This window comes from Dendrobates tinctorius, unplaced genomic scaffold (assembly GCF_039654945.1).
Source record: "Dendrobates tinctorius isolate UK_male_01 unplaced genomic scaffold, ASM3965494v1 ptg000490l, whole genome shotgun sequence".
In the NCBI taxonomy this organism is placed as follows: Eukaryota; Metazoa; Chordata; class Amphibia; order Anura; family Dendrobatidae; genus Dendrobates; species Dendrobates tinctorius.
In genome coordinates this window covers 283,667-309,425 of record NW_027362151.1, presented here as the reverse complement: position 1 = coordinate 309,425, position 25,759 = coordinate 283,667, and the positions used below count along the sequence as shown (strand labels likewise).

At 63.7% G+C, this 25,759-nt stretch overlaps 1 protein-coding gene across 1 annotated transcript in view; it reads left to right on the top strand.

The window, feature by feature from the left end:
• The first annotated feature begins 2,568 nt into the window (after positions 1–2,568).
• The window catches only part of UBA2 (ubiquitin like modifier activating enzyme 2), a 32,886-nt gene continuing 9,695 nt past the window's right edge, over positions 2,569–25,759 (top strand). Inside the window, exons 1-3 of the mRNA XM_073564805.1 lie at positions 2,569–2,788; positions 15,912–15,995; positions 24,774–24,844. Coding sequence (XP_073420906.1) covers positions 2,651–2,788; positions 15,912–15,995; positions 24,774–24,844 — 293 coding nt within the window. The 5' untranslated portion in view covers positions 2,569–2,650. The remainder of the gene's footprint in view (positions 2,789–15,911; positions 15,996–24,773; positions 24,845–25,759) is intronic.

Genomic DNA, 25,759 nt, shown 5'->3' with positions numbered 1-25,759 from the left:
GCAAAGTTATCTGAGCACAAATCTTCAAGGGTGCCCAAACTTTTGCATCGGACCACTTTCCTTTTTGTAATTTTTAAAATGTAAAATGTGACATTTTTGCTTAAAATACAAATGAAATGTGTCATCTTTAACTTTAGAACTTTAGGCCTATTAGAGATCATAGAATCTCCAAATTGTTTAGCTATTCACAATAACAGTAATTTTGACCAGGGGTGCCCAAACTTTTACATGTCACTGTAGCTCAAGTTATTGTTTATTTTAGTCTGAATTTTGGGTTGTACTTTTATGTTAGGCCATAGCTTACACTGTATCTTATTTTAGGCTGTATCTTGGGTTGTCCATTAGTTTGGTATGTAGCTCGGGTTGAGCCTTAGTTTAGGTCATGGCTCGGCTTGTGCCTTAGTTTATGCCTGAGCTTGGCTTGTGCCTTAGTTTAGGCTGGAGCTCGGTTTGTGCCTTAGTTTAGGCCCAGAGCTCAGGTTGTGCCTTAGTTTAGGCTGTAGCTCGGCTTCTGCCTTAGTTTAGGCTGGAGCTCTGGTTGAGCCTTAGTTTAGGCCGTAGCTCGGCTTGTGCCTTAGTTTAGTCCTGAGCTCGGCTTGTGCCTTAGTTTAGTCCTGAGCTCGACTTGTGCTTTAGTTTAGTCCTGAGCTTGGCTTGTGCCTTAGTTTAGGCCGGAGCTCGGGTTGTGCTTTAGTTTAGTCCTGAGCTTGACTTGTGCTTTAGTTTAGTCCTGAGCTCGGCTTGTGCCTTAGTTTAGGCCGGAGCTCGGCTTGTGCCTTAGTTTAGTCCTGAGCTCGGCTTGTGCCTTAGTTTAGTCCTGAGCTCGACTTGTGCTTTAGTTTAGTCCTGAGCTTGGCTTGTGCCTTAGTTTAGGCCGGAGCTCGGGTTGTGCTTTAGTTTAGTCCTGAGCTTGACTTGTGCTTTAGTTTAGTCCTGAGCTCGGCTTGTGCCTTAGTTTAGGCCGGAGCTCGGCTTGTGCCTTAGTTTAGGCCGGAGCTCGGCTTGTGCCTTAGTTTAGTCCTGAGCTCGGCTTGTGCCTTAGTTTAGGCCGGAGCTCGGCTTGTGCCTTAGTTTATGCCTGAGCTTGGCTTGTGCGTTAGTTTAGGCTGGAACTCGGTTTGTGCCTTAGTTCAGGCCCAGAGCTCAGGTTGTGCCTTAGTTTAGGCTGTAGCTCGGCTTGTGCCTTAGTTTAGGCTGTAGCTCGGGTTGAGCCTTAGTTTAGGCCGTAGCTCGGCTTGTGCCTTAGTTTAGTCCTGAGCTCTGCTTGTGCCTTAGTTTAGTCCTGAGCTTGGCTTGTGCCTTAGTTTAGTCCTGAGCTCGGCTTGTGCCTTAGTTTAGGTTGTAGCTTGGGTTGTACCTTAGTTTAGGCCGGAGCTCGGGTTGTGCCTTAGTTTAGTCCTGAGCTCGGGTTATGCCTTAGGTTAGTCCTGAGCTCGGGTTGTGCCTTAGTTTAGTCCAGAGCTCGACTTGTGCTTTAGTTTAGTCCTGAGCTCGGGTTGTGCCTTAGTTAGGCCGGAGCTCGGCTTGTGCCTTAGTTTAGTCCTGAGCTCGACTTGTGCTTTAGTTTAGTCCTGAGCTCGGCTTGTGCCTTAGTTTAGGCTGTAGCTTGGGTTGTACCTTAGTTTAGGCCGGAGCTCGGGTTGTGCCTTAGTTTAGGCTGTAGCTCGGGTTGTACCTTAGTTTAGGCCAGAGCTCGGGTTGTGTCTTAGTTTAGTCCTGAGCTCGGGTTCTGTCTTAGTTTAGTCCTGAGCTCGACTTGTGCCTTAGTTTAGTCCTGAGCTCGGCTTGTGCCTTAGTTTAGGCCGGAGCTCGGCTTGTGCCTTAGTTTAGGCCGGAGCTCGGCTTGTGCCTTAGTTTAGGCCGGAGCTCGGCTTGTGCCTTAGTTTAGTCCTGAACTCGGCTTGTGCCTTAGTTTAGTCCGGAGCTTGGCTTGTGCCTTAGTTTAGGCCGGAGCTCGGGTTGTGCTTTAGTTTAGTCCTGAGCTTGACTTGTGCTTTAGTTTAGTCCTGAGCTCGTCTTGTGCCTTAGTTTAGTCCTGAGCTCGGCTTGTGCCTTAGTTTAGGCCAGAGCTCGGCTTGTGCCTTAGTTTAGTCCTGAGCTCGGCTTGTGCCTTAGTTTAGTCCGGAGCTCGACTTGTGCCTTAGTTTAGGCTGTAGCTTGGGTTGTACCTTAGTTTTAGGCCGGAGCTCGGCTTGTGCCTTAGTTTAGGCTGGAGCTCGGGCTGTGCTTTAGTTTAGTCCTGAGTTCGGCTTGTGCCTTAGTTTTAGGCCGGAGCTCGGCTTGTGCCTTAGTTTAGGCCGGAGCTCGGCTTGTGTTTTAGTTTAGGCTGTAGCTCGGATTGTATCTTAGTTTAGTCCGGAGCTCGACTTGTGCCTTAGTTTCGGCCTGAGCTCGGCTTAGTTTAGGCTGAGTACCATCTCCTGACTGTGAAACAGACTGATTCTATTTGCTGTAGTGCGCACATTGACCACCAGGGGACGCGGGTTCCGATGCTCGCGGTGCAGGACAGCCTCCCGCCGCCAGGTGTCGCTGTGTTGTCACGCCGCTTCTCCGGGGTCCTCCGGCCAGCAGGGGTCGCTGTAGCGGCCGTGCTCTCCGGCAGGTTCTCTGTTGTGTCTCCCGCGCTGTGAGGCGGCGGTGGCTGAGGAGGATGGCGGTGACCGGGGCGCTGCGCACGGAGCTGGCGGAGGCGGTGTCCGGCTGCCGCGTGCTGGTGGTCGGGGCCGGAGGGATCGGGTGCGAGTTACTGAAGAACCTGCTGCTCACCGGATTCACCAACCTGGACGTGGTGCGGAGGCGGGAGGGACCGGGGGAGGAGAAGCCGGGGGAGGAGACCGGAGCCGGGGAGAGACCGGGAGAGGAGAAGCCGGGGGAGGAGACCGGAGCCGGGGAGAGACCGGGAGAGGAGAAGCCGGGGGAGGAGACCGGAGCCGGGGGAGGGGGGCTCCATCACTGCGGAGCATCGGGGGGAGGGGGCTCCATCACTGCGGAGCATCGGGGGAGGGGGCTCCATCACTGCGGAGCATCGGGGGGAGGGGGCTCCATCACTGCGGAGCATCGGGGGAGGGGGCTCCATCACTGCGGAGCATCGGGGGGAGGGGGCTCCATCACTGCGGAGCATCGGGGGGAGGGGGCTCCATCACTGCGGAGCATCGGGGGGAGGGGGGCTCCATCACTGCGGAGCATCGGGGGGAGGGGGCTCCATCACTGCGGAGCATCGGGGGGAGGGGGGCTCCATCACTGCGGAGCATCGGGGGGAGGGGGACTCCATCACTGCGGGGGGGAGGGGGGCTCCATCACTGCGGAGCATCGGGGGGAGGGGGGCTCCATCACTGCGGAGCATCGGGGGAGGGGGGCTCCATCACTGCGGAGCATCGGGGGAGGGGGGCTCCATCACTGCGGCGCATCGGGGGAGGGGGGCTCCATCACTGCGGGGGGGAGGGGGGCTCCATCACTGCGGAGCATCGGGGGGAGGGGGCTCCATCACTGCGGAGCATCGGGGGGAGGGGGGCTCCATCACTGCGGAGCATCGGGGGGAGGGGGCTCCATCACTGCGGGGGGGAGGGGGGCTCCATCACTGCGGAGCATCGGGGGGAGGGGGCTCCATCACTGCGGGGGGGAGGGGGGCTCCATCACTGCGGAGCATCGGGGGGAGGGGGCTCCATCACTGCGGAGCATCGGGGGGAGGGGGGCTCCATCACTGCGGAGCATCGGGGGAAGGGGGCTCCATCACTGCGGGGGGGAGGGGGGCTCCATCACTGCGGAGCATCGGGGGGAGGGGGCTCCATCACTGCGGAGCATCGGGGGGAGGGGGGCTCCATCACTGCAGAGCATCGGGGGGAGGGGGGCTCCATCACTGCGGAGCATCGGGGGGAGGGGGCTCCATCACTGCGGGGGGGAGGGGGGCTCCATCACTGCGGAGCATCGGGGGGAGGGGGCTCCATCACTGCGGAGCATCGGGGGGAGGGGGGCTCCATCACTGCGGAGCATCGGGGGGAGGGGGCTCCATCACTGCGGAGCATCGGGGGAGGGGGCTCCATCACTGCGGAGCATCGGGGGGAGGGGGCTCCATCACTGCGGAGCATCGGGGGGAGGGGGGGCTCCATCACTGCGGAGCATCGGGGGGAGGGGGGCTCCATCACTGCGGAGCATCGGGGGGAGGGGGGGCTCCATCACTGCGGAGCATCGGGGGGAGGGGGGCTCCATCACTGCGGAGCATCGGGGGGAGGGGGGCTCCATCACTGCGGAGCATCGGGGGGAGGGGGCTCCATCACTGCGGAGCATCGGGGGAGGGGGCTCCATCACTGCGGAGCATCGGGGGGAGGGGGGCTCCATCACTGCGGAGCATCGGGGGGAGGGGGGCTCCATCACTGCGGAGCATCGGGGGGAGGGGGGGCTCCATCACTGCGGAGCATCGGGGGGAGGGGGGGCTCCATCACTGCGGAGCATCGGGGGGAGGGGGGCTCCATCAGTGCGGAGCATCGGGGGAGGGGGCTCCATCACTGCGGAGCATCGGGGGGGAGGGGGCTCCATCACTGCGGAGCATCGGGGAGGGGGGGCTCCATCACTGCGGAGCATCGGGGGGAGGGGGGCTCCATCACTGCGGAGCATCGGGGGGAGGGGGGCTCCATCACTGCGGAGCATCGGGGGAGGGGGCTCCTTCACTGCGGAGCATCGGGGGGGGAGGGGGCTCCATCACTGCGGAGCATCGGGGGAGGGGGCTCCATCACTGCGGAGCATCGGGGGGAGGGGGGCTCCATCACTGCGGAGCATCGGGGGGAGGGGGGCTCCATCACTGCGGAGCATCGGGGGGGAGGGGGGGCTCCATCACTGCGGAGCATCGGGGGGAGGGGGGGCTCCATCACTGCGGAGCATCGGGGGGAGGGGGGGCTCCATCACTGCGGAGCATCGGGGGGAGGGGGGCTCCATCAGTGCGGAGCATCGGGGGAGGGGGCTCCATCACTGCGGAGCATCGGGGGGGAGGGGGCTCCATCACTGCGGAGCATCGGGGAGGGGGGGCTCCATCACTGCGGAGCATCGGGGGGAGGGGGGCTCCATCACTGCGGAGCATCGGGGGGAGGGGGGCTCCATCACTGCGGAGCATCGGGGGAGGGGGCTCCTAAACTGCGGAGCATCGGGGGGGGAGGGGGCTCCATCACTGCGGAGCATCGGGGGAGGGGGGCTCCATCACTGCGGAGCATCGGGGGGGAGGGGGGCTCCATCACTGCGGAGCATAGAGGGAGGGGGGCTCCATCACTGCGGAGCATCGGGGGGAGGGGGCTCCATCACTGCGGAGCATCGGGGGAGGGGGGCTCCATCACTGCGGAGCATCGGGGGGAGGGGGCTCCATCACTGCGGAGCATCGGGGGAGGGGGCTCCATCACTGCGGAGCATCGGGGGGAGGGGGGCTCCATCACTGCGGAGCATCGGGGGGAGGGGGCTCCATCACTGCGGAGCATCGGGGGGAGGGGGGCTCCATCACTGCGGAGCATCGGGGGGAGGGGGGCTCCATCACTGCGGAGCATCGGGGGGAGGGGGCTCCATCACTGCAGAGCATCGGGGGGAGGGGGGCTCCATCACTGCGGAGCATCGGGGGGAGGGGGACTCCATCACTGCGGGGGGGAGGGGGGCTCCATCACTGCGGAGCATCGGGGGGAGGGGGGCTCCATCACTGCGGAGCATCGGGGGAGGGGGGCTCCATCACTGCGGAGCATCGGGGGAGGGGGGCTCCATCACTGCGGCGCATCGGGGGAGGGGGGCTCCATCACTGCGGGGGGGAGGGGGGCTCCATCACTGCGGAGCATCGGGGGGAGGGGGCTCCATCACTGCGGAGCATCGGGGGGAGGGGGGCTCCATCACTGCGGAGCATCGGGGGGAGGGGGGCTCCATCACTGCGGAGCATCGGGGGGAGGGGGCTCCATCACTGCGGGGGGGAGGGGGGCTCCATCACTGCGGAGCATCGGGGGGGAGGGGGGCTCCATCACTGCGGAGCATCGGGGGGAGGGGGCTCCATCACTGCGGAGCATCGGGGGGAGGGGGGCTCCATCACTGCGGAGCATCGGGGGAAGGGGGCTCCATCACTGCGGGGGGGAGGGGGGCTCCATCACTGCGGAGCATCGGGGGGAGGGGGCTCCATCACTGCGGAGCATCGGGGGGAGGGGGGCTCCATCACTGCGGAGCATCGGGGGGAGGGGGGCTCCATCACTGCGGAGCATCGGGGGAGGGGGCTCCATCACTGCGGGGGGGAGGGGGGCTCCATCACTGCGGAGCATCGGGGGGAGGGGGCTCCATCACTGCGGGGGGGAGGGGGGCTCCATCACTGCGGAGCATCGGGGGGAGGGGGCTCCATCACTGCGGAGCATCGGGGGAGGGGGCTCCATCACTGCGGAGCATCGGGGGGAGGGGGCTCCATCACTGCGGAGCATCGGGGGGAGGGGGGGCTCCATCACTGCGGAGCATCGGGGGGAGGGGGGCTCCATCACTGCGGAGCATCGGGGGGAGGGGGGGGCTCCATCACTGCGGAGCATCGGGGGGAGGGGGGCTCCATCACTGCGGAGCATCGGGGGGAGGGGGGCTCCATCACTGCGGAGCATCGGGGGGAGGGGGCTCCATCACTGCGGAGCATCGGGGGAGGGGGCTCCATCACTGCGGAGCATCGGGGGGAGGGGGGCTCCATCACTGCGGAGCATCGGGGGGAGGGGGGCTCCATCACTGCGGAGCATCGGGGGGAGGGGGCTCCATCACTGCGGAGCATCGGGGGGAGGGGGCTCCATCACTGCGGAGCATCGGGGGGAGGGGGGCTCCATCACTGCGGAGCATCGGGGGGAGGGGGACTCCATCACTGCGGGGGGGAGGGGGGCTCCATCACTGCGGAGCATCGGGGGGAGGGGGGCTCCATCACTGCGGAGCATCGGGGGAGGGGGGCTCCATCACTGCGGAGCATCGGGGGAGGGGGGCTCCATCACTGCGGCGCATCGGGGGAGGGGGGCTCCATCACTGCGGGGGGGAGGGGGGCTCCATCACTGCGGAGCATCGGGGGGAGGGGGCTCCATCACTGCGGAGCATCGGGGGGAGGGGGGCTCCATCACTGCGGAGCATCGGGGGGAGGGGGGCTCCATCACTGCGGAGCATCGGGGGGAGGGGGCTCCATCACTGCGGGGGGGAGGGGGGCTCCATCACTGCGGAGCATCGGGGGGAGGGGGCTCCATCACTGCGGGGGGGAGGGGGGCTCCATCACTGCGGAGCATCGGGGGGAGGGGGCTCCATCACTGCGGAGCATCGGGGGGAGGGGGGCTCCATCACTGCGGAGCATCGGGGGAAGGGGGCTCCATCACTGCGGGGGGGAGGGGGGCTCCATCACTGCGGAGCATCGGGGGGAGGGGGCTCCATCACTGCGGAGCATCGGGGGGAGGGGGGCTCCATCACTGCGGAGCATCGGGGGAGGGGGGCTCCATCACTGCGGAGCATCGGGGGGAGGGGGCTCCATCACTGCGGGGGGGAGGGGGGCTCCATCACTGCGGAGCATCGGGGGGAGGGGGCTCCATCACTGCGGGGGGGAGGGGGGCTCCATCACTGCGGAGCATCGGGGGGAGGGGGCTCCATCACTGCGGAGCATCGGAGGAGGGGGCTCCATCACTGCGGAGCATCGGGGGGAGGGGGGCTCCATCACTGCGGAGCATCGGGGGGAGGGGGGGCTCCATCACTGCGGAGCATCGGGGGGAGGGGGGCTCCATCACTGCGGAGCATCGGGGGGAGGGGGGGCTCCATCACTGCGGAGCATCGGGGGGAGGGGGGCTCCATCACTGCGGAGCATCGGGGGGAGGGGGGCTCCATCACTGCGGAGCATCGGGGGGAGGGGGCTCCATCACTGCGGAGCATCGGGGGGAGGGGGGCTCCATCGCGGAGCATCGGGGGGAGGGGGGCTCCATCACTGCGGAGCATCGGGGGGGAGGGGGGGCTCCATCACTGCGGAGCATCGGGGGGAGGGGGGGCTCCATCACTGCGGAGCATCGGGGGGAGGGGGGGCTCCATCACTGCGGAGCATCGGGGGGAGGGGGGCTCCATCAGTGCGGAGCATCGGGGGAGGGGGCTCCATCACTGCGGAGCATCGGGGGGGAGGGGGCTCCATCACTGCGGAGCATCGGGGAGGGGGGGCTCCATCACTGCGGAGCATCGGGGGGAGGGGGGCTCCATCACTGCGGAGCATCGGGGGGAGGGGGGCTCCATCACTGCGGAGCATCGGGGGAGGGGGCTCCTTCACTGCGGAGCATCGGGGGGGGAGGGGGCTCCATCACTGCGGAGCATCGGGGGAGGGGGGCTCCATCACTGCGGAGCATCGGGGGGGAGGGGGGCTCCATCACTGCGGAGCATAGAGGGAGGGGGGCTCCATCACTGCGGAGCATCGGGGGGAGGGGGCTCCATCACTGCGGAGCATCGGGGGAGGGGGGGGCTCCATCACTGCGGAGCATCGGGGGGAGGGGGCTCCATCACTGCGGAGCATCGGGGGAGGGGGCTCCATCACTGCGGAGCATCGGGGGGAGGGGGGCTCCATCACTGCGGAGCATCGGGGGGAGGGGGCTCCATCACTGCGGAGCATCGGGGGGAGGGGGGCTCCATCACTGCGGAGCATCGGGGGGAGGGGGCTCCATCACTGCGGAGCATCGGGGGGAGGGGGGCTCCATCACTGCGGAGCATCGGGGGGAGGGGGACTCCATCACTGCGGGGGGGAGGGGGGCTCCATCACTGCGGAGCATCGGGGGGAGGGGGGCTCCATCACTGCGGAGCATCGGGGGAGGGGGGCTCCATCACTGCGGAGCATCGGGGGAGGGGGGCTCCATCACTGCGGCGCATCGGGGGAGGGGGGCTCCATCACTGCGGGGGGGGAGGGGGGCTCCATCACTGCGGAGCATCGGGGGGAGGGGGCTCCATCACTGCGGAGCATCGGGGGGAGGGGGGCTCCATCACTGCGGAGCATCGGGGGGAGGGGGCTCCATCACTGCGGAGCATCGGGGGAGGGGGCTCCATCACTGCGGAGCATCGGGGGGAGGGGGGCTCCATCACTGCGGAGCATCGGGGGGAGGGGGGGCTCCATCACTGCGGAGCATCGGGGGGAGGGGGGGCTCCATCACTGCGGAGCATCGGGGGGAGGGGGGGCTCCATCACTGCGGAGCATCGGGGGGAGGGGGGCTCCATCACTGCGGAGCATCGGGGGGAGGGGGGCTCCATCACTGCGGAGCATCGGGGGGAGGGGGCTCCATCACTGCGGAGCATCGGGGGAGGGGGGCTCCATCACTGCGGAGCATCGGGGGGAGGGGGGCTCCATCACTGCGGAGCATCGGGGGGAGGGGGGCTCCATCACTGCGGAGCATCGGGGGGAGGGGGGGCTCCATCACTGCGGAGCATCGGGGGGAGGGGGGGCTCCATCACTGCGGAGCATCGGGGGGAGGGGGGCTCCATCAGTGCGGAGCATCGGGGGAGGGGGCTCCATCACTGCGGAGCATCGGGGGGGAGGGGGCTCCATCACTGCGGAGCATCGGGGAGGGGGGGCTCCATCACTGCGGAGCATCGGGGGGAGGGGGGCTCCATCACTGCGGAGCATCGGGGGGAGGGGGGCTCCATCACTGCGGAGCATCGGGGGAGGGGGCTCCTTCACTGCGGAGCATCGGGGGGGGAGGGGGCTCCATCACTGCGGAGCATCGGGGGAGGGGGCTCCATCACTGCGGAGCATCGGGGGGAGGGGGGCTCCATCACTGCGGAGCATCGGGGGGAGGGGGGCTCCATCACTGCGGAGCATCGGGGGGGAGGGGGGGCTCCATCACTGCGGAGCATCGGGGGGAGGGGGGGCTCCATCACTGCGGAGCATCGGGGGGAGGGGGGGCTCCATCACTGCGGAGCATCGGGGGGAGGGGGGCTCCATCAGTGCGGAGCATCGGGGGAGGGGGCTCCATCACTGCGGAGCATCGGGGGGGAGGGGGCTCCATCACTGCGGAGCATCGGGGAGGGGGGGCTCCATCACTGCGGAGCATCGGGGGGAGGGGGGCTCCATCACTGCGGAGCATCGGGGGGAGGGGGGCTCCATCACTGCGGAGCATCGGGGGAGGGGGCTCCTAAACTGCGGAGCATCGGGGGGGGAGGGGGCTCCATCACTGCGGAGCATCGGGGGAGGGGGGCTCCATCACTGCGGAGCATCGGGGGGGGAGGGGGGCTCCATCACTGCGGAGCATAGAGGGAGGGGGGCTCCATCACTGCGGAGCATCGGGGGGAGGGGGCTCCATCACTGCGGAGCATCGGGGGAGGGGGGGCTCCATCACTGCGGAGCATCGGGGGGAGGGGGCTCCATCACTGCGGAGCATCGGGGGAGGGGGCTCCATCACTGCGGAGCATCGGGGGGAGGGGGGCTCCATCACTGCGGAGCATCGGGGGGAGGGGGCTCCATCACTGCGGAGCATCGGGGGGAGGGGGGCTCCATCACTGCGGAGCATCGGGGGGAGGGGGGCTCCATCACTGCGGAGCATCGGGGGGAGGGGGCTCCATCACTGCAGAGCATCGGGGGGAGGGGGGCTCCATCACTGCGGAGCATCGGGGGGAGGGGGACTCCATCACTGCGGGGGGGAGGGGGGCTCCATCACTGCGGAGCATCGGGGGGAGGGGGGCTCCATCACTGCGGAGCATCGGGGGAGGGGGGCTCCATCACTGCGGAGCATCGGGGGAGGGGGGCTCCATCACTGCGGCGCATCGGGGGAGGGGGGCTCCATCACTGCGGGGGGGAGGGGGGCTCCATCACTGCGGAGCATCGGGGGGAGGGGGCTCCATCACTGCGGAGCATCGGGGGGAGGGGGGCTCCATCACTGCGGAGCATCGGGGGGAGGGGGGCTCCATCACTGCGGAGCATCGGGGGGAGGGGGCTCCATCACTGCGGGGGGGAGGGGGGCTCCATCACTGCGGAGCATCGGGGGGAGGGGGCTCCATCACTGCGGGGGGGAGGGGGGCTCCATCACTGCGGAGCATCGGGGGGAGGGGGCTCCATCACTGCGGAGCATCGGGGGGAGGGGGGCTCCATCACTGCGGAGCATCGGGGGAAGGGGGCTCCATCACTGCGGGGGGGAGGGGGGCTCCATCACTGCGGAGCATCGGGGGGAGGGGGCTCCATCACTGCGGAGCATCGGGGGGAGGGGGCTCCATCACTGCGGAGCATCGGGGGGAGGGGGGCTCCATCACTGCGGAGCATCGGGGGGAGGGGGCTCCATCACTGCGGGGGGGAGGGGGGCTCCATCACTGCGGAGCATCGGGGGGAGGGGGCTCCATCACTGCGGGGGGGAGGGGGGCTCCATCACTGCGGAGCATCGGGGGGAGGGGGCTCCATCACTGCGGAGCATCGGGGGAGGGGGCTCCATCACTGCGGAGCATCGGGGGGAGGGGGCTCCATCACTGCGGAGCATCGGGGGGAGGGGGGGCTCCATCACTGCGGAGCATCGGGGGGAGGGGGGGCTCCATCACTGCGGAGCATCGGGGGGAGGGGGGGCTCCATCACTGCGGAGCATCGGGGGGAGGGGGGCTCCATCACTGCGGAGCATCGGGGGGAGGGGGGCTCCATCACTGCGGAGCATCGGGGGGAGGGGGCTCCATCACTGCGGAGCATCGGGGGAGGGGGCTCCATCACTGCGGAGCATCGGGGGGAGGGGGGCTCCATCACTGCGGAGCATCGGGGGGAGGGGGGCTCCATCACTGCGGAGCATCGGGGGGAGGGGGCTCCATCACTGCGGAGCATCGGGGGGAGGGGGCTCCATCACTGCGGAGCATCGGGGGGAGGGGGGCTCCATCACTGCGGAGCATCGGGGGGAGGGGGACTCCATCACTGCGGGGGGGAGGGGGGCTCCATCACTGCGGAGCATCGGGGGGAGGGGGGCTCCATCACTGCGGAGCATCGGGGGAGGGGGGCTCCATCACTGCGGAGCATCGGGGGAGGGGGGCTCCATCACTGCGGCGCATCGGGGGAGGGGGGCTCCATCACTGCGGGGGGGAGGGGGGCTCCATCACTGCGGAGCATCGGGGGGAGGGGGCTCCATCACTGCGGAGCATCGGGGGGAGGGGGGCTCCATCACTGCGGAGCATCGGGGGGAGGGGGGCTCCATCACTGCGGAGCATCGGGGGGAGGGGGCTCCATCACTGCGGGGGGGAGGGGGGCTCCATCACTGCGGAGCATCGGGGGGAGGGGGCTCCATCACTGCGGGGGGGAGGGGGGCTCCATCACTGCGGAGCATCGGGGGGAGGGGGCTCCATCACTGCGGAGCATCGGGGGGAGGGGGGCTCCATCACTGCGGAGCATCGGGGGAAGGGGGCTCCATCACTGCGGGGGGGAGGGGGGCTCCATCACTGCGGAGCATCGGGGGGAGGGGGCTCCATCACTGCGGAGCATCGGGGGGAGGGGGGCTCCATCACTGCGGAGCATCGGGGGGAGGGGGGCTCCATCACTGCGGAGCATCGGGGGGAGGGGGCTCCATCACTGCGGGGGGGAGGGGGGCTCCATCACTGCGGAGCATCGGGGGGAGGGGGCTCCATCACTGCGGGGGGGGAGGGGGGCTCCATCACTGCGGAGCATCGGGGGGAGGGGGCTCCATCACTGCGGAGCATCGGAGGAGGGGGCTCCATCACTGCGGAGCATCGGGGGGAGGGGGCTCCATCACTGCGGAGCATCGGGGGGAGGGGGGGCTCCATCACTGCGGAGCATCGGGGGGAGGGGGGCTCCATCACTGCGGAGCATCGGGGGGAGGGGGGGCTCCATCACTGCGGAGCATCGGGGGGAGGGGGGCTCCATCACTGCGGAGCATCGGGGGGAGGGGGGCTCCATCACTGCGGAGCATCGGGGGGAGGGGGCTCCATCACTGCGGAGCATCGGGGGAGGGGGCTCCATCACTGCGGAGCATCGGGGGGAGGGGGGCTCCATCACTGCGGAGCATCGGGGGGAGGGGGGCTCCATCACTGCGGAGCATCGGGGGGGAGGGGGGGCTCCATCACTGCGGAGCATCGGGGGGAGGGGGGGCTCCATCACTGCGGAGCATCGGGGGGAGGGGGGGCTCCATCACTGCGGAGCATCGGGGGGAGGGGGGCTCCATCAGTGCGGAGCATCGGGGGAGGGGGCTCCATCACTGCGGAGCATCGGGGGGGAGGGGGCTCCATCACTGCGGAGCATCGGGGAGGGGGGGCTCCATCACTGCGGAGCATCGGGGGGAGGGGGGCTCCATCACTGCGGAGCATCGGGGGGAGGGGGCTCCATCACTGCGGAGCATCGGGGGAGGGGGCTCCTTCACTGCGGAGCATCGGGGGGGGAGGGGGCTCCATCACTGCGGAGCATCGGGGGAGGGGGGCTCCATCACTGCGGAGCATCGGGGGGGGAGGGGGGCTCCATCACTGCGGAGCATAGAGGGAGGGGGGCTCCATCACTGCGGAGCATCGGGGGGAGGGGGCTCCATCACTGCGGAGCATCGGGGGAGGGGGGGCTCCATCACTGCGGAGCATCGGGGGGAGGGGGCTCCATCACTGCGGAGCATCGGGGGAGGGGGCTCCATCACTGCGGAGCATCGGGGGGAGGGGGGCTCCATCACTGCGGAGCATCGGGGGGAGGGGGCTCCATCACTGCGGAGCATCGGGGGGAGGGGGGCTCCATCACTGCGGAGCATCGGGGGGAGGGGGCTCCATCACTGCGGAGCATCGGGGGGAGGGGGGCTCCATCACTGCGGAGCATCGGGGGGAGGGGGACTCCATCACTGCGGGGGGGAGGGGGGCTCCATCACTGCGGAGCATCGGGGGGAGGGGGGCTCCATCACTGCGGAGCATCGGGGGAGGGGGGCTCCATCACTGCGGAGCATCGGGGGAGGGGGGCTCCATCACTGCGGCGCATCGGGGGAGGGGGGCTCCATCACTGCGGGGGGGAGGGGGGCTCCATCACTGCGGAGCATCGGGGGGAGGGGGCTCCATCACTGCGGAGCATCGGGGGGAGGGGGGCTCCATCACTGCGGAGCATCGGGGGGAGGGGGGCTCCATCACTGCGGAGCATCGGGGGGAGGGGGCTCCATCACTGCGGGGGGGAGGGGGGCTCCATCACTGCGGAGCATCGGGGGGAGGGGGCTCCATCACTGCGGGGGGGAGGGGGGCTCCATCACTGCGGAGCATCGGGGGGAGGGGGCTCCATCACTGCGGAGCATCGGGGGGAGGGGGGCTCCATCACTGCGGAGCATCGGGGGAAGGGGGCTCCATCACTGCGGGGGGGAGGGGGGCTCCATCACTGCGGAGCATCGGGGGGAGGGGGCTCCATCACTGCGGAGCATCGGGGGGAGGGGGGCTCCATCACTGCGGAGCATCGGGGGGAGGGGGGCTCCATCACTGCGGAGCATCGGGGGGAGGGGGCTCCATCACTGCGGGGGGGAGGGGGGCTCCATCACTGCGGAGCATCGGGGGGAGGGGGCTCCATCACTGCGGGGGGGAGGGGGGCTCCATCACTGCGGAGCATCGGGGGGAGGGGGCTCCATCACTGCGGAGCATCGGGGGAGGGGGCTCCATCACTGCGGAGCATCGGGGGGAGGGGGCTCCATCACTGCGGAGCATCGGGGGGAGGGGGGGCTCCATCACTGCGGAGCATCGGGGGGAGGGGGGCTCCATCACTGCGGAGCATCGGGGGGAGGGGGGGCTCCATCACTGCGGAGCATCGGGGGGAGGGGGGCTCCATCACTGCGGAGCATCGGGGGGAGGGGGGCTCCATCACTGCGGAGCATCGGGGGGAGGGGGCTCCATCACTGCGGAGCATCGGGGGAGGGGGCTCCATCACTGCGGAGCATCGGGGGGAGGGGGGCTCCATCACTGCGGAGCATCGGGGGGAGGGGGGCTCCATCACTGCGGAGCATCGGGGGGGAGGGGGGGCTCCATCACTGCGGAGCATCGGGGGGAGGGGGGGCTCCATCACTGCGGAGCATCGGGGGGAGGGGGGGCTCCATCACTGCGGAGCATCGGGGGGAGGGGGGCTCCATCAGTGCGGAGCATCGGGGGAGGGGGCTCCATCACTGCGGAGCATCGGGGGGGAGGGGGCTCCATCACTGCGGAGCATCGGGGAGGGGGGGCTCCATCACTGCGGAGCATCGGGGGGAGGGGGGCTCCATCACTGCGGAGCATCGGGGGGAGGGGGGCTCCATCACTGCGGAGCATCGGGGGAGGGGGCTCCTTCACTGCGGAGCATCGGGGGGGGAGGGGGCTCCATCACTGCAGAGCATCGGGGGAGGGGGGCTCCATCACTGCGGAGCATCGGGGGGGGAGGGGGGCTCCATCACTGCGGAGCATAGAGGGAGGGGGGCTCCATCACTGCGGAGCATCGGGGGGAGGGGGCTCCATCACTGCGGAGCATCGGGGGAGGGGGGGCTCCATCACTGCGGAGCATCGGGGGGAGGGGGCTCCATCACTGCGGAGCATCGGGGGAGGGGGCTCCATCACTGCGGAGCATCGGGGGGAGGGGGGCTCCATCACTGCGGAGCATCGGGGGGAGGGGGCTCCATCACTGCGGAGCATCGGGGGGAGGGGGGCTCCATCACTGCGGAGCATCGGGGGGAGGGGGCTCCATCACTGCGGAGCATCGGGGGGAGGGGGGCTCCATCACTGCGGGGGGGGAGGGGGGCTCCATCACTGCGGGGGGAGGGGGGCTCCATCACTGCGGAGCATCGGGGGGAGGGGGCTCCATCACTGCAGAGCATCGCGGCCGGGGAAGGGGGGCTCCATCTCTGCAGAGCATTGAGGCCGGGGGGGCTCCGTCTCTGCAGAGCATTATGGGCAGGTGGGGTCTCTTCAGAGCGATGTGCTGTATCTGCCTCTCCCCCTTTTCTTCTCTCGGCGTTCCCTCCCTAATTCTGGTGGTTTTCTGTGTTTTGTAGATTGATCTGGACACGATTGACGTCAGTAACCTCAACCGGCAATTTCTGTTCCAGAAGAAACATGTGGGGCGATCAAAGGCGCAGGTAAGGGCCCCGCCATCTGTGGGGGTCATATGACTCAGTGACCTGCTGATGCGGCGCTCTGTGATGTGTGCTTGTAACGGGGTCTACCAAGCTGGGGTACCTCTTTCAGTACCGCCCCGTGTTTTCGGAGGTCCACTCTGCTTTGGCTGGAGTCTGAATGAATGACGCTGGCTGGAATTCCTTGGTTACATGGGCGCATATAAAAGATCACTGCTTCTCCATGTATTTCCAGTCTGACAACACTTTACTCACAGGACACAGAATATATCACACAGATACAGAGGGCAGGCCAATAGAAAAGCGGCAGGCCAGACATGCATTACAAAAGCCGCAGGTGGCCGGAGCCTGCCGATGTTTACTGTGGGAATTACAAAGGTGGGGGGAGGGCAGACAAAAGGAGAATATCGTGTCCCCTCTGCCCAGGGGCGCAGCCTGTGGGCTGATGCATTAGGGACATGCATCTCACATGGAACCTATTATCCATACATATAACTGCACAACATATTCTGGGTGCTGAGTGGTTCTGTAACACGGCTCCCCTTTTCAGCGACGCGATCGGCATACACAGTCTGATCCTCAACGGATCGGTTTGGGGATGACTGAAGTTTATGGGGTTGGTATAAGTTCCGTTTGTCGACTTAGTGCATCGGCGTTACCGTTTTGTTTGCCGGGTCTGTGGTGGATGGTGAAGTCCAGAGGTTGTAGGGCTAAACTTCACCGCAGCAATCTGGCGTTGTCTCCGGAGACCCGATTAAGCCAGACTAGGGGATTATGGTCTGTTAGGAGGGAAAACGGTCGTCCATACAAATATGGTTGCAACTTCTTGAGTGCCCATACTACCGCCAGGCACTCCTTCTCGATGGCCGCATAGCTTACTTCGCGGGGCAGTAGTTTCCGACTCAGGTAAGCTACCGGGTGTTCTTGGCCGTCCGGCCCGACCTGGCTCAGTACTGCCCTCAATCCAAACATAGAAGCGTCTGTGTGAACAAGGAAATGTTTAGTTGGATCGGGTACGGCCAATACAGGTGTATTGGTGAGGGCGTCCTTTAGTTGGCGGAAGGCTTCCTCACACTCTGAGGTCCAGGTTACCTGGCGGGGGAGGTTCTTATGGGTCAGATCAGTGAGGGGCTTGGCTACGCTGCTGTAATTGGGAACGAATTTCCTGTAATACCCCGCTGTCCCTAGAAACGCCATGACCTGGGTTTTCGTGCGTGGGATGGGCCATTTGGCTATGGCCTCAATCTTGGCTGGTTCTGGTCGCTGTTTCCCACTTCCCACCCAATGCCCTAAATACTGAACCTCTGCTTTGCCCACGTGACACTTGTTTGGGTTCAGGGTGATTCCGGCCTGGTGGATCCTGTCCAATACTGTCTCTAGGTGATTTAGATGCTCTTCCCATGTCGCACTGTAGTTGGCGATGTCGTCCAGGTAGGCACAAGCATAGTCCTGGAGACCATCCAGAAGCCGGTCAGCCAGCCTTTGGAAGGTCGCCGGGGCATTCTTCATCCTGAATGGCATAACTCGAAACAGGAATAAGCCGAACGGGGTGACAAATGCCGACTTGGGAATAGCGTCAGGACTAAGGGGAATCTGCCAGTAGCCTTTGCATAGATCAATGGTGGTCAAATACTTTGCCCCCGCCAGCCGGTCTAACAGCTCATCCACACGCGGCATGGGGTATGCATCCGTCACTGTTTTCTCATTGAGCTTACGATAGTCTACACAAAACCGTGTAGTCCCATCCTTCTTGGGCACTAACACTACGGGGGATGCCCAGGGACTATCTGACTTTTCAATGACCCCTAAACACAGCATCTCTTGTATCTCTTGTCGCATCCCCTCTCGTACAGACTCAGGGACGCGGAAGGGGTTTTGTTGCAGTGGGGTCTGATCCTGGGTCTCAACCTTGTGTTGTGCCAGGCGAGTGTACCCCGGTCTCTCTGAAAACATCCTCTGTCGCAGCCTCAGCAAGCCTCCGCCTGCTGTCTCTCCCGGGGGCCTAGATCTTCACCCAAGTGTACCTGGTCCCATATTTTAGACTGAGTCCTTTCCCCTAAGACATCCGGCAAGGGAAGTCTGGCTAAATCCTCTGCTTCAGGTGCACAGATGGCCACTACCTCTTCAGGGCGCTCCCGATAGGGCTTCAACATATTCACGTGGAACATGCGGATAACCCTGGGGTCGTCACAATCGGCGACATTATAGCTTGTGTCGGCTATTTTCCCCACTACCTGGTAGGGCCCCTGCCGTGCAGCTTGGAACTTATTCTGCTTAGTGGGCTCTAACACCAGGACCTTCTGCCTATTTCCAAAGTGCGTTCTCTGGCCCTCCGATCGTACCATACGCGCTGGCGCCGCTGGGTCGCCTGCAGGTTCTCACGTACAGCCTGAGTCAGCTCCTGTAGGCGGTCCCGGCATTCCACACATAGGGTACAATAGGTACCCCTTCTATGAGGCCCTCCCCTTCCCAGTGTTCCAGCACTAAGTCTAGGGGTCCCCTTACCTGTCTCCCGTATACCAGCTCGAACGGGGAGAACCCCGTGGGTTCTTGGGGCACCTCCCGATAGGCAAACAGGAGGTGTGGCAAGAATTTCTCCCAGTCCCTGTAGGTCCTGGTAAAAGTCCCAATGAGCTGTTTTAATGTCCCGTTAAAGCGTTCACACAACCCATTGGTTTGCGGGTGGTACGGGGCGCTTCTAATGGACTTTACGCCGCACAGCTTCCACAGTTGGTTGGTCACCTCTGCTGTAAACTGGGTACCCTGGTCCGAGATAATCTCCCGGGGAAATCCAACCCGTGAGAAAACCTGGAGCAGGGCGGCCGCCACCGTCTCTGCCAGTATGTTAGGTAACGCAACCGCCTCTGGATACCGTGTGCCATAATCTACCACTGTCAATATATACTATTTCCCGGACGGACTGGGTTTGGCTAACGGCCCTATCAGATCGACCGCTACTCGGCTAAATGGTTCCTCCACAATGGGGAGGGGGCGTAATTTGGTCTTGCATCGATCCCCCCTCTTGCCAATGCGCTGACAACTGTCACAGGTCTGGCAGTACTGACGAACATCATAGGTTACCCCCGGCCAAAAGAAGTTTTGTGTCAGACAATGCCTGGTGCGACTGACGCCAAAGTGCCCGGCCAAGGGTAGATCATGAGAGATTCGCAGTAGCTCCTGCCTTTACTTCTTGGGAACTACCAGCTGTCGTTTTATAGTGGGGCTCGTCCCTGTGTGGTGCTGCTCTGTGATCCGGTAGAGGAGTCCCTGCTTCCATACAAACTGTTCCCCTTCCAGTACTCCTCTCCCCTCCTGTGCCTTCCCACGATATCCCTCTAATGAAGGATCCTCAAGTAACTCCCTCTTAAATTCATCTGGGGTGGCCCAAGAAATGTGTCTGGCTATGGGAATACGTGCAGGGCTGGGATGTCTTACCTGGGCCTCCTCTGAGTGCGATTCCGCCTCCGCAGCTCGAGCTTGTCTCCGGGTGGTCACAGGATAGGCCTCAGCCAGAGGGGCCACCGAGAATGCAGACAACACGGGTCCCAAGTCATTTCCCAACAAGACGTCTGCAGGCAAATCCTCCATCAAGCCGACCTCAACAAGGCCATCCCTGACTCCCCAGTTCAGGTGAATCCTGGCAGTGGGTAGTCGATGTATAGTTCCCCCTGCTACACGGACGGACACTGTCCGGTCCGTCTTCTCTTGGTCCCGGACGAGATGAGGCTTCACAAGGGTCAAAGTTGCTCCGGAATCTCTTAGTCCCTGCATACGTTTCCCATTAACCCACACGACCTGTCGATGCTGTTGTCGATTATCTGCCCGGGCTGCCTGCACGGGGTCTACTTCATGCAGCACTTCCTCCATCTCTTCCACCCCTTGGTTAGTCGTAGCCCCCAATGCCGGGTCAGCTTCGCCTTGGTAGCAGTGTACAGCAGCCCGGCTGAAGGTAGCTGTTCCCGCCTTTGGCCACTGGGTATGCTGAGTCCGGTTGGGGCATTGTCTTTGCAGGTGGCCCAGCTGACGGCAGGTGTGGCATCGCGCCCCAGGGGGACTGTGGTAGGCCGGGTTTCTAGCTGGTCCCCCTACAATCTTCGATGGTTTGGGGCCCTCCAGGTCCATGGACGGGACCCTAGTGACCACCTTTGATCCGGACAACTGCGGCCTCCTGGCATCATGATGTTCATCGGCCAGACGAGCGGCCTCCTCAAGAGTCGTTGGCCGCCTGTCCCGAAGCCATTCCTGTGTCTCGGGGTTTAGTCCATTAAAGAATCGTTCTAACGAAGAGCTGGAGGACGTCCTCCTTAGTGGTTGCTTGGCTCCCTTGTACCCACTGTAGCAGTGACCGCCGTAATTTACAGGCCCATTCAGCGTGGGTATCGGTTACGCGTTTTATAAGTCCGTGGAACTTTTGGCGGAAGGCCTCTGGTGTCAGCGCATACCGGGCCAAGATCACTTCTTTGATCCGCTCATAGTCCATACAGTCCTCATCAGGTACCGTGCGATAGGCGTCCGCTGCCCGGCCTGTCAGCTTGCTGGCCAGAATCTGAACCCGTTCCTCCGGATTTACTTGATGAAGGGCACACTGCCGCTCAAAGTCCTGCTGAAAACCATCAATGTCTTCCTCTGCCTCCCCCAACTGTCGGAAGGCATTATACTGGATCTTTTTGTGGCTTACTGTTGAAGGTACCTGGTCGAAGGCCAGAGCTCCCCCTGCTCGCTGACTCTCCTCTCTCCGCTCTGCCATCTCCATCTTGGCCAGCTCCACTTTGGTCCGCTCTGCCATCTCCATCTTGGCTAGCTCTATCCTGGTCCGCTCGGCCATCTTTTCCTTCAGATCAGTACGCACATCAGCCATCACTTCTCGTATGATCTCTACTGCAGGGTTCGGGCCATAGAACGCCAGTCTGTTCTTTACCTCCCTCTGGAATTCAGTCTCCTCCACGTTCACATTGGGGGGCGCTGCACTGTCGTGTTCCATGATGGCTGCTATCAAATCCGCTTTTGTTGCTGGCGATCAACCCTTGGGCTTCCACCAGATCTTTTAATGTAGTCTTCTTTAACTTCTGGTAGTTATTTTCCATTCATTCCTTTCCTCCTGAAGAAGTGGTATCAAATCCCGCTGTCTGCCACCAGTGTAACGGGGTCTTCCTATCTCGGGTACCTCTTTCAGTACCACCCCGTGTTTTCGGAGGTCCGCTCTGCGTTGGCTGGAGTCTGAATGAATGACGCTGGCTGGAATTCCTTGGTTACATGGGCGCATATAAAAGATCACTGCTTCTCCACGTATTTCCAGTCTGACAACACTTTACTCACAGGACACAGAATATATCACACAGATACAGAGGGCAGGCCAATAGAAAAGCGGCAGGCCAGACATGCATTGCAAAAGCCGCAGGTGGCCGGAGCCTGCCGATGATTACTGTGGGAATTACAAAGGTGGGGGGAGGGCGGACAAAAGGAGAATATCGTGTCCCCTCTTCCCAGGGGCGCAGCCTGTGGGCTGATGCATTAGGGACATGCATCTCACTAGAACCTATTATACATACTTATAACTGCATAACATATTCTGGGTCCTGAGTGGTTCTGTAACACGTAACAGTGCTCTTTGTGACCGGCGCTCTGGGACCTGCGGACGTGCGCTCTGTGATGTGTGCTCTTTGTGACCGGCGCTGTGTGACCTGCGGACGCACGCTCTGTGATGTGTGCTCTTTGTGACCGGCGCTCTGTGACGTGTGCTCTGTGTGACCGACGCTCTGGGACCTGCCGACGCGGCGCTCTGATGTGTGCTCTTTGTGACCAGCGCTCTGTGACGTGTGCTCTGTGTGACCGACGCTCTGGGACCTGCGGACGCGGCGCTCTGTGATGTGTGCTCTTTGTGACCGGCGCTCTGTGACGTGTGCTCTGTGTGACCGGCGCTCTGTGACCTGCGGACGCGGGGCTCTGTGACGTGTGCTCTTTGTGACCGGCGCTCTGAGACCTGCGGACGCGACGCTCTGTGACGTGTGCTCTGTGTGACCGGCGCTCTGAGACCTGCGGACGCGGCGCTCTGTGATTTGTGCTCTGTGTGACCGGCGCTCTGGGACCTGCCGATGTGGCGCTCTGTGATGTGTGCTCTTTGTGACAGGCGCTCTGAGACCTGGGGACGCGGTGCTCTGTAACGTGTGCTCTGTGGATGCGGCGCTCTGTGACCTGCGGACGTGGCGCTCTGTGTGACTGGCGCTCTGTGACCTGCGGACGCGGCGCTCTGTGACGTGTGACCTGCGGATGCGGCGCTCTGTGACGTGTGCTCTGTGACTGGCGCTCTGTGATGTGTGCTCTTTGTGACCGGCGCTCTGTGACGTGTGCTTTTTGTGACCGGCGCTCTGAGACCTGCGGACGCGACGCTCTGTGACGTGTGCTCTGTGTGACCGGCGCTCTGAGACCTTCGGACGCGACGCTCTGTGATGTGTGCTCTTTGTGACCGGTGCTCTGGGACCTGCGGACGCGCGCTCTGTGATGTGTGCTCTTTGTGACCGGCGCTCTGGGACCTGTAGACGCGACGCTCTGTGATGTGTGCTCTTTGTGACCGGCGCTCTGGGACCTGCGGACGCGCGCTCTGTGATGTGTGCTCTTTGTGACCGGCGCTCTGGGACCTGTAGACGCGACGCTCTGTGATGTGTGCTCTTTGTGACCGGTGCTCTGGGACCTGCGGACGCGCGCTCTGTGATGTGTGCTCTTTGTGACCGGCGCTCTGGTACCTGTAGACGCGACGCTCTGTGATGTGTGCTCTTTGTGACCGGCGCTCTGGGACCTGTAGACGCGACGCTCTGTGATGTGTGCTCTTTGTGACCGGCGCTCTGGGACCTGCGGACGCGCGCTCTGTGATGTGTGCTCTTTGTGACCGGCGCTCTGGTACCTGTAGACGCGACGCTCTGTGATGTGTGCTCTTTGTGACCGGTGCTCTGGGACCTGCGGACGCGCGCTCTGTGATGTGTGCTCTTTGTGACCGGCGCTCTGGGACCTGCGGACGCGCGCTCTGTGATGTGTGCTCTTTGTGACCGGCGCTCTGGGACCTGTAGACGCGACGCTCTGTGATGTGTGCTCTTTGTGACCGGTGCTCTGGGACCTGCGGACGCGCGCTCTGTGATGTGTGCTCTTTGTGACCGGCGCTCTGGGACCTGTAGACGCGACGCTCTGTGATGTGTGCTCTTTGTGACCGGCGCTCTATGACGTGTGCTCTGTGTGACCGACGCTCTGAGACCTGCGGACGCGGCGCTCTGTGACGTGTTCTCTGTGTGACCGGCGCTCTGTGATGTGTGCTCTTTGTGACCAGCTCTCTGTGACGTGTGATCTGTGTGACCGGCGCTCTCAGACCTGCCGACGCGGCGCTCTGTGTTGTGTGCTCTGTGTGACCGGCGCTCTGAGACCTGCCGACGCGGCGCTCTGTGTTGTGTGCTCTGTGTGACCGGAGCTCTGAGACCTGCGGACGCGTGCTCTGTTATGTGTGCTCTTTGTGACCGGTGCTCTGGGACCTGCGGACGCGCGCTCTGTGATGTGTGCTCTTTGTGACCGGCGCTCTGGGACCTGCGGATGCGACGCTCTGTGATGTGTGCTCTTTGTGACCGGTGCTCTGGGACCTGCGGACGCGCGCTCTGTGATGTGTGCTCTTTGTGACCGGCGCTCTGTGATGTGTGCTCTGTGTGACCGACGCTCTGAGACCTGCGGACGCGGCGCTCTGTGACGTGTTCTCTGTGTGACCGGCGCTCTGTGATGTGTGCTCTTTGTGACCAGCTCTCTGTGACGTGTGTTCTGTGTGACCGGCGCTCTGAGACCTGCCGACACGGCGCTCTGTGTTGTGTGCTCTGTGTGACCGGCGCTCTGAGACCTGCGGACGCGCGCTCTGTGATGTGTGCTCTTTGTGACCGGCGCTCTGTGATGTGTGCTCTGTGTGACCGACGACCTGCGGACGCGGCGCTTTGTGACGTGTGCTCTGTGTGACCGGCCCTCTGTGATGTGTGCTCTGTGTGACCGGCGCTCTGAGACCTGCGGACGCGCGCTCTGTGATGTGTGCTCTTTGTGACCGGCGCTCTGTGATGTGTGCTCTGTGTGACCGACGACCTGCGGACGCGGCGCTTTGTGACGTGTGCTCTGTGTGACCGGCCCTCTGTGATGTGTGCTCTGTGTGACCGGCGCTCTGAGACCTGTGGACGCGGCGCTCTGTGATGTGTGCTCTTTGTGACCGGCCCTCTGTGACGTGTGCTCTTTGTGACCGGTGCTCTGGGACCTGCAGACGCGACGCTCTGTGACGTGTGCTCTGTGTGACCGACGCTCTGATACCTGTGGACGCGGTGCTCCTGACGTGTGCTCTGTGTGACCGGCGCTCTGTGATGTGTGCTCTGTGTGACCAACGCTCTGAGACATGTGGATGCGGCGCTCTGTGACGTGTGCTCTTTGTGACCGGCGCTCTGTTATGTGTGCTCTTTGTGACCGGTGCTCTGGGACCTGCGGACGCGCGCTCTGTGATGTGTGCTCTGTGTGACCGGCGCTCTGAGACCTGCGGATGCGGCTCTCTGTGAGGTGTGCTCTTTGTGACTGGCGCTCTGTGACGTGTTCTCTGTGTGACCGGCGCTCTGTGACGTGTGCTCTGTGTGACTGGTGCTCTGAGAACTGCGGATGCGGCGCTCTGTGACGTGTGCTCTGTGTGACTGGCACTCTGAGACCTGCGGATGTGGCTCTCTGTGATGTGTGCTCTGCGGATGTGGCGCTCTGTGACCGACTTTCCTTCCGTTTCTTCCTTAGGTTGCCAAGGAGAGCGTCCTGCAGTTTTGTCCGGGGGCCGGCATCACCGCGTACCATGACAGCATCATGAAGTGAGTACGAGCCATTACTGTGCCCCAGCAGTCATGTGACCCCCTCAACTCCGTGTGATCCATCTTCCTCTGGGTCCATCAGAGGTACCGTGATGGGGGCCCCAATGCTGCACATAAGAGGTGGAGGATTGGGCGGTGGGTGCAGACTGTGGCTCCTGAGGCGACTCCTCACGGCCGGCAGTTATTCCTACGGCCTCCTCAAATGCTTCTTTCCTGACAGTCTGCTGGCGCCGCTCGCCTGACATGGACCGAGCTCGTACATGGGGTGAAAGGGTTTTTAGTTTTGCAGAAATGACCTTTGTTCTCGGCAGGGCTGTGGAGTCGGAGTTAGTTTTGGTTGGAGTCGGTAGAAATGTACCGACTCCAGCTTTTAAAAAAATGTATTAATATTTCATAATTGAACTTTCATATGAATTTTATAAATGTTACTCAAATATATATGTTCTATCAAACTATGAACAACAGTGATAAGCAGTTCTGCTGGAGATAGAGACATTTCTTACTTCTTGTGTGTCACTGTTCTCCACTGCCCTTATCTAATCTTATGCTTGGTTAACCTCATGCTGCCCCAACCCCCCTACTTACAATGTATGAAACTGAAAGTGAAAATGTGTTGCAAATTCTTAGTAGTAAAGCTCCTCCTCTAGACTAGATCATACTAGGTGTGCGTCTTCCAAGCATCTCACAGCTGCCTGCTACTCAGAAGAGGAAGACTGTAAGAAGTATTATCCTTTCAACAAACTTTGCATCAGTTAACTGTGAGTACATGAGGAATAATAACAGTATTACTGACCACTATATCAGTTGTACGACCTGGCAATAATTTTGTACAATTGTTTTTAGGAAAAACAATTGTCATTTGGATTGTGAATGCAGAATTAAAAACCTGAGAATGTCAAAGAAGCATCACATTAA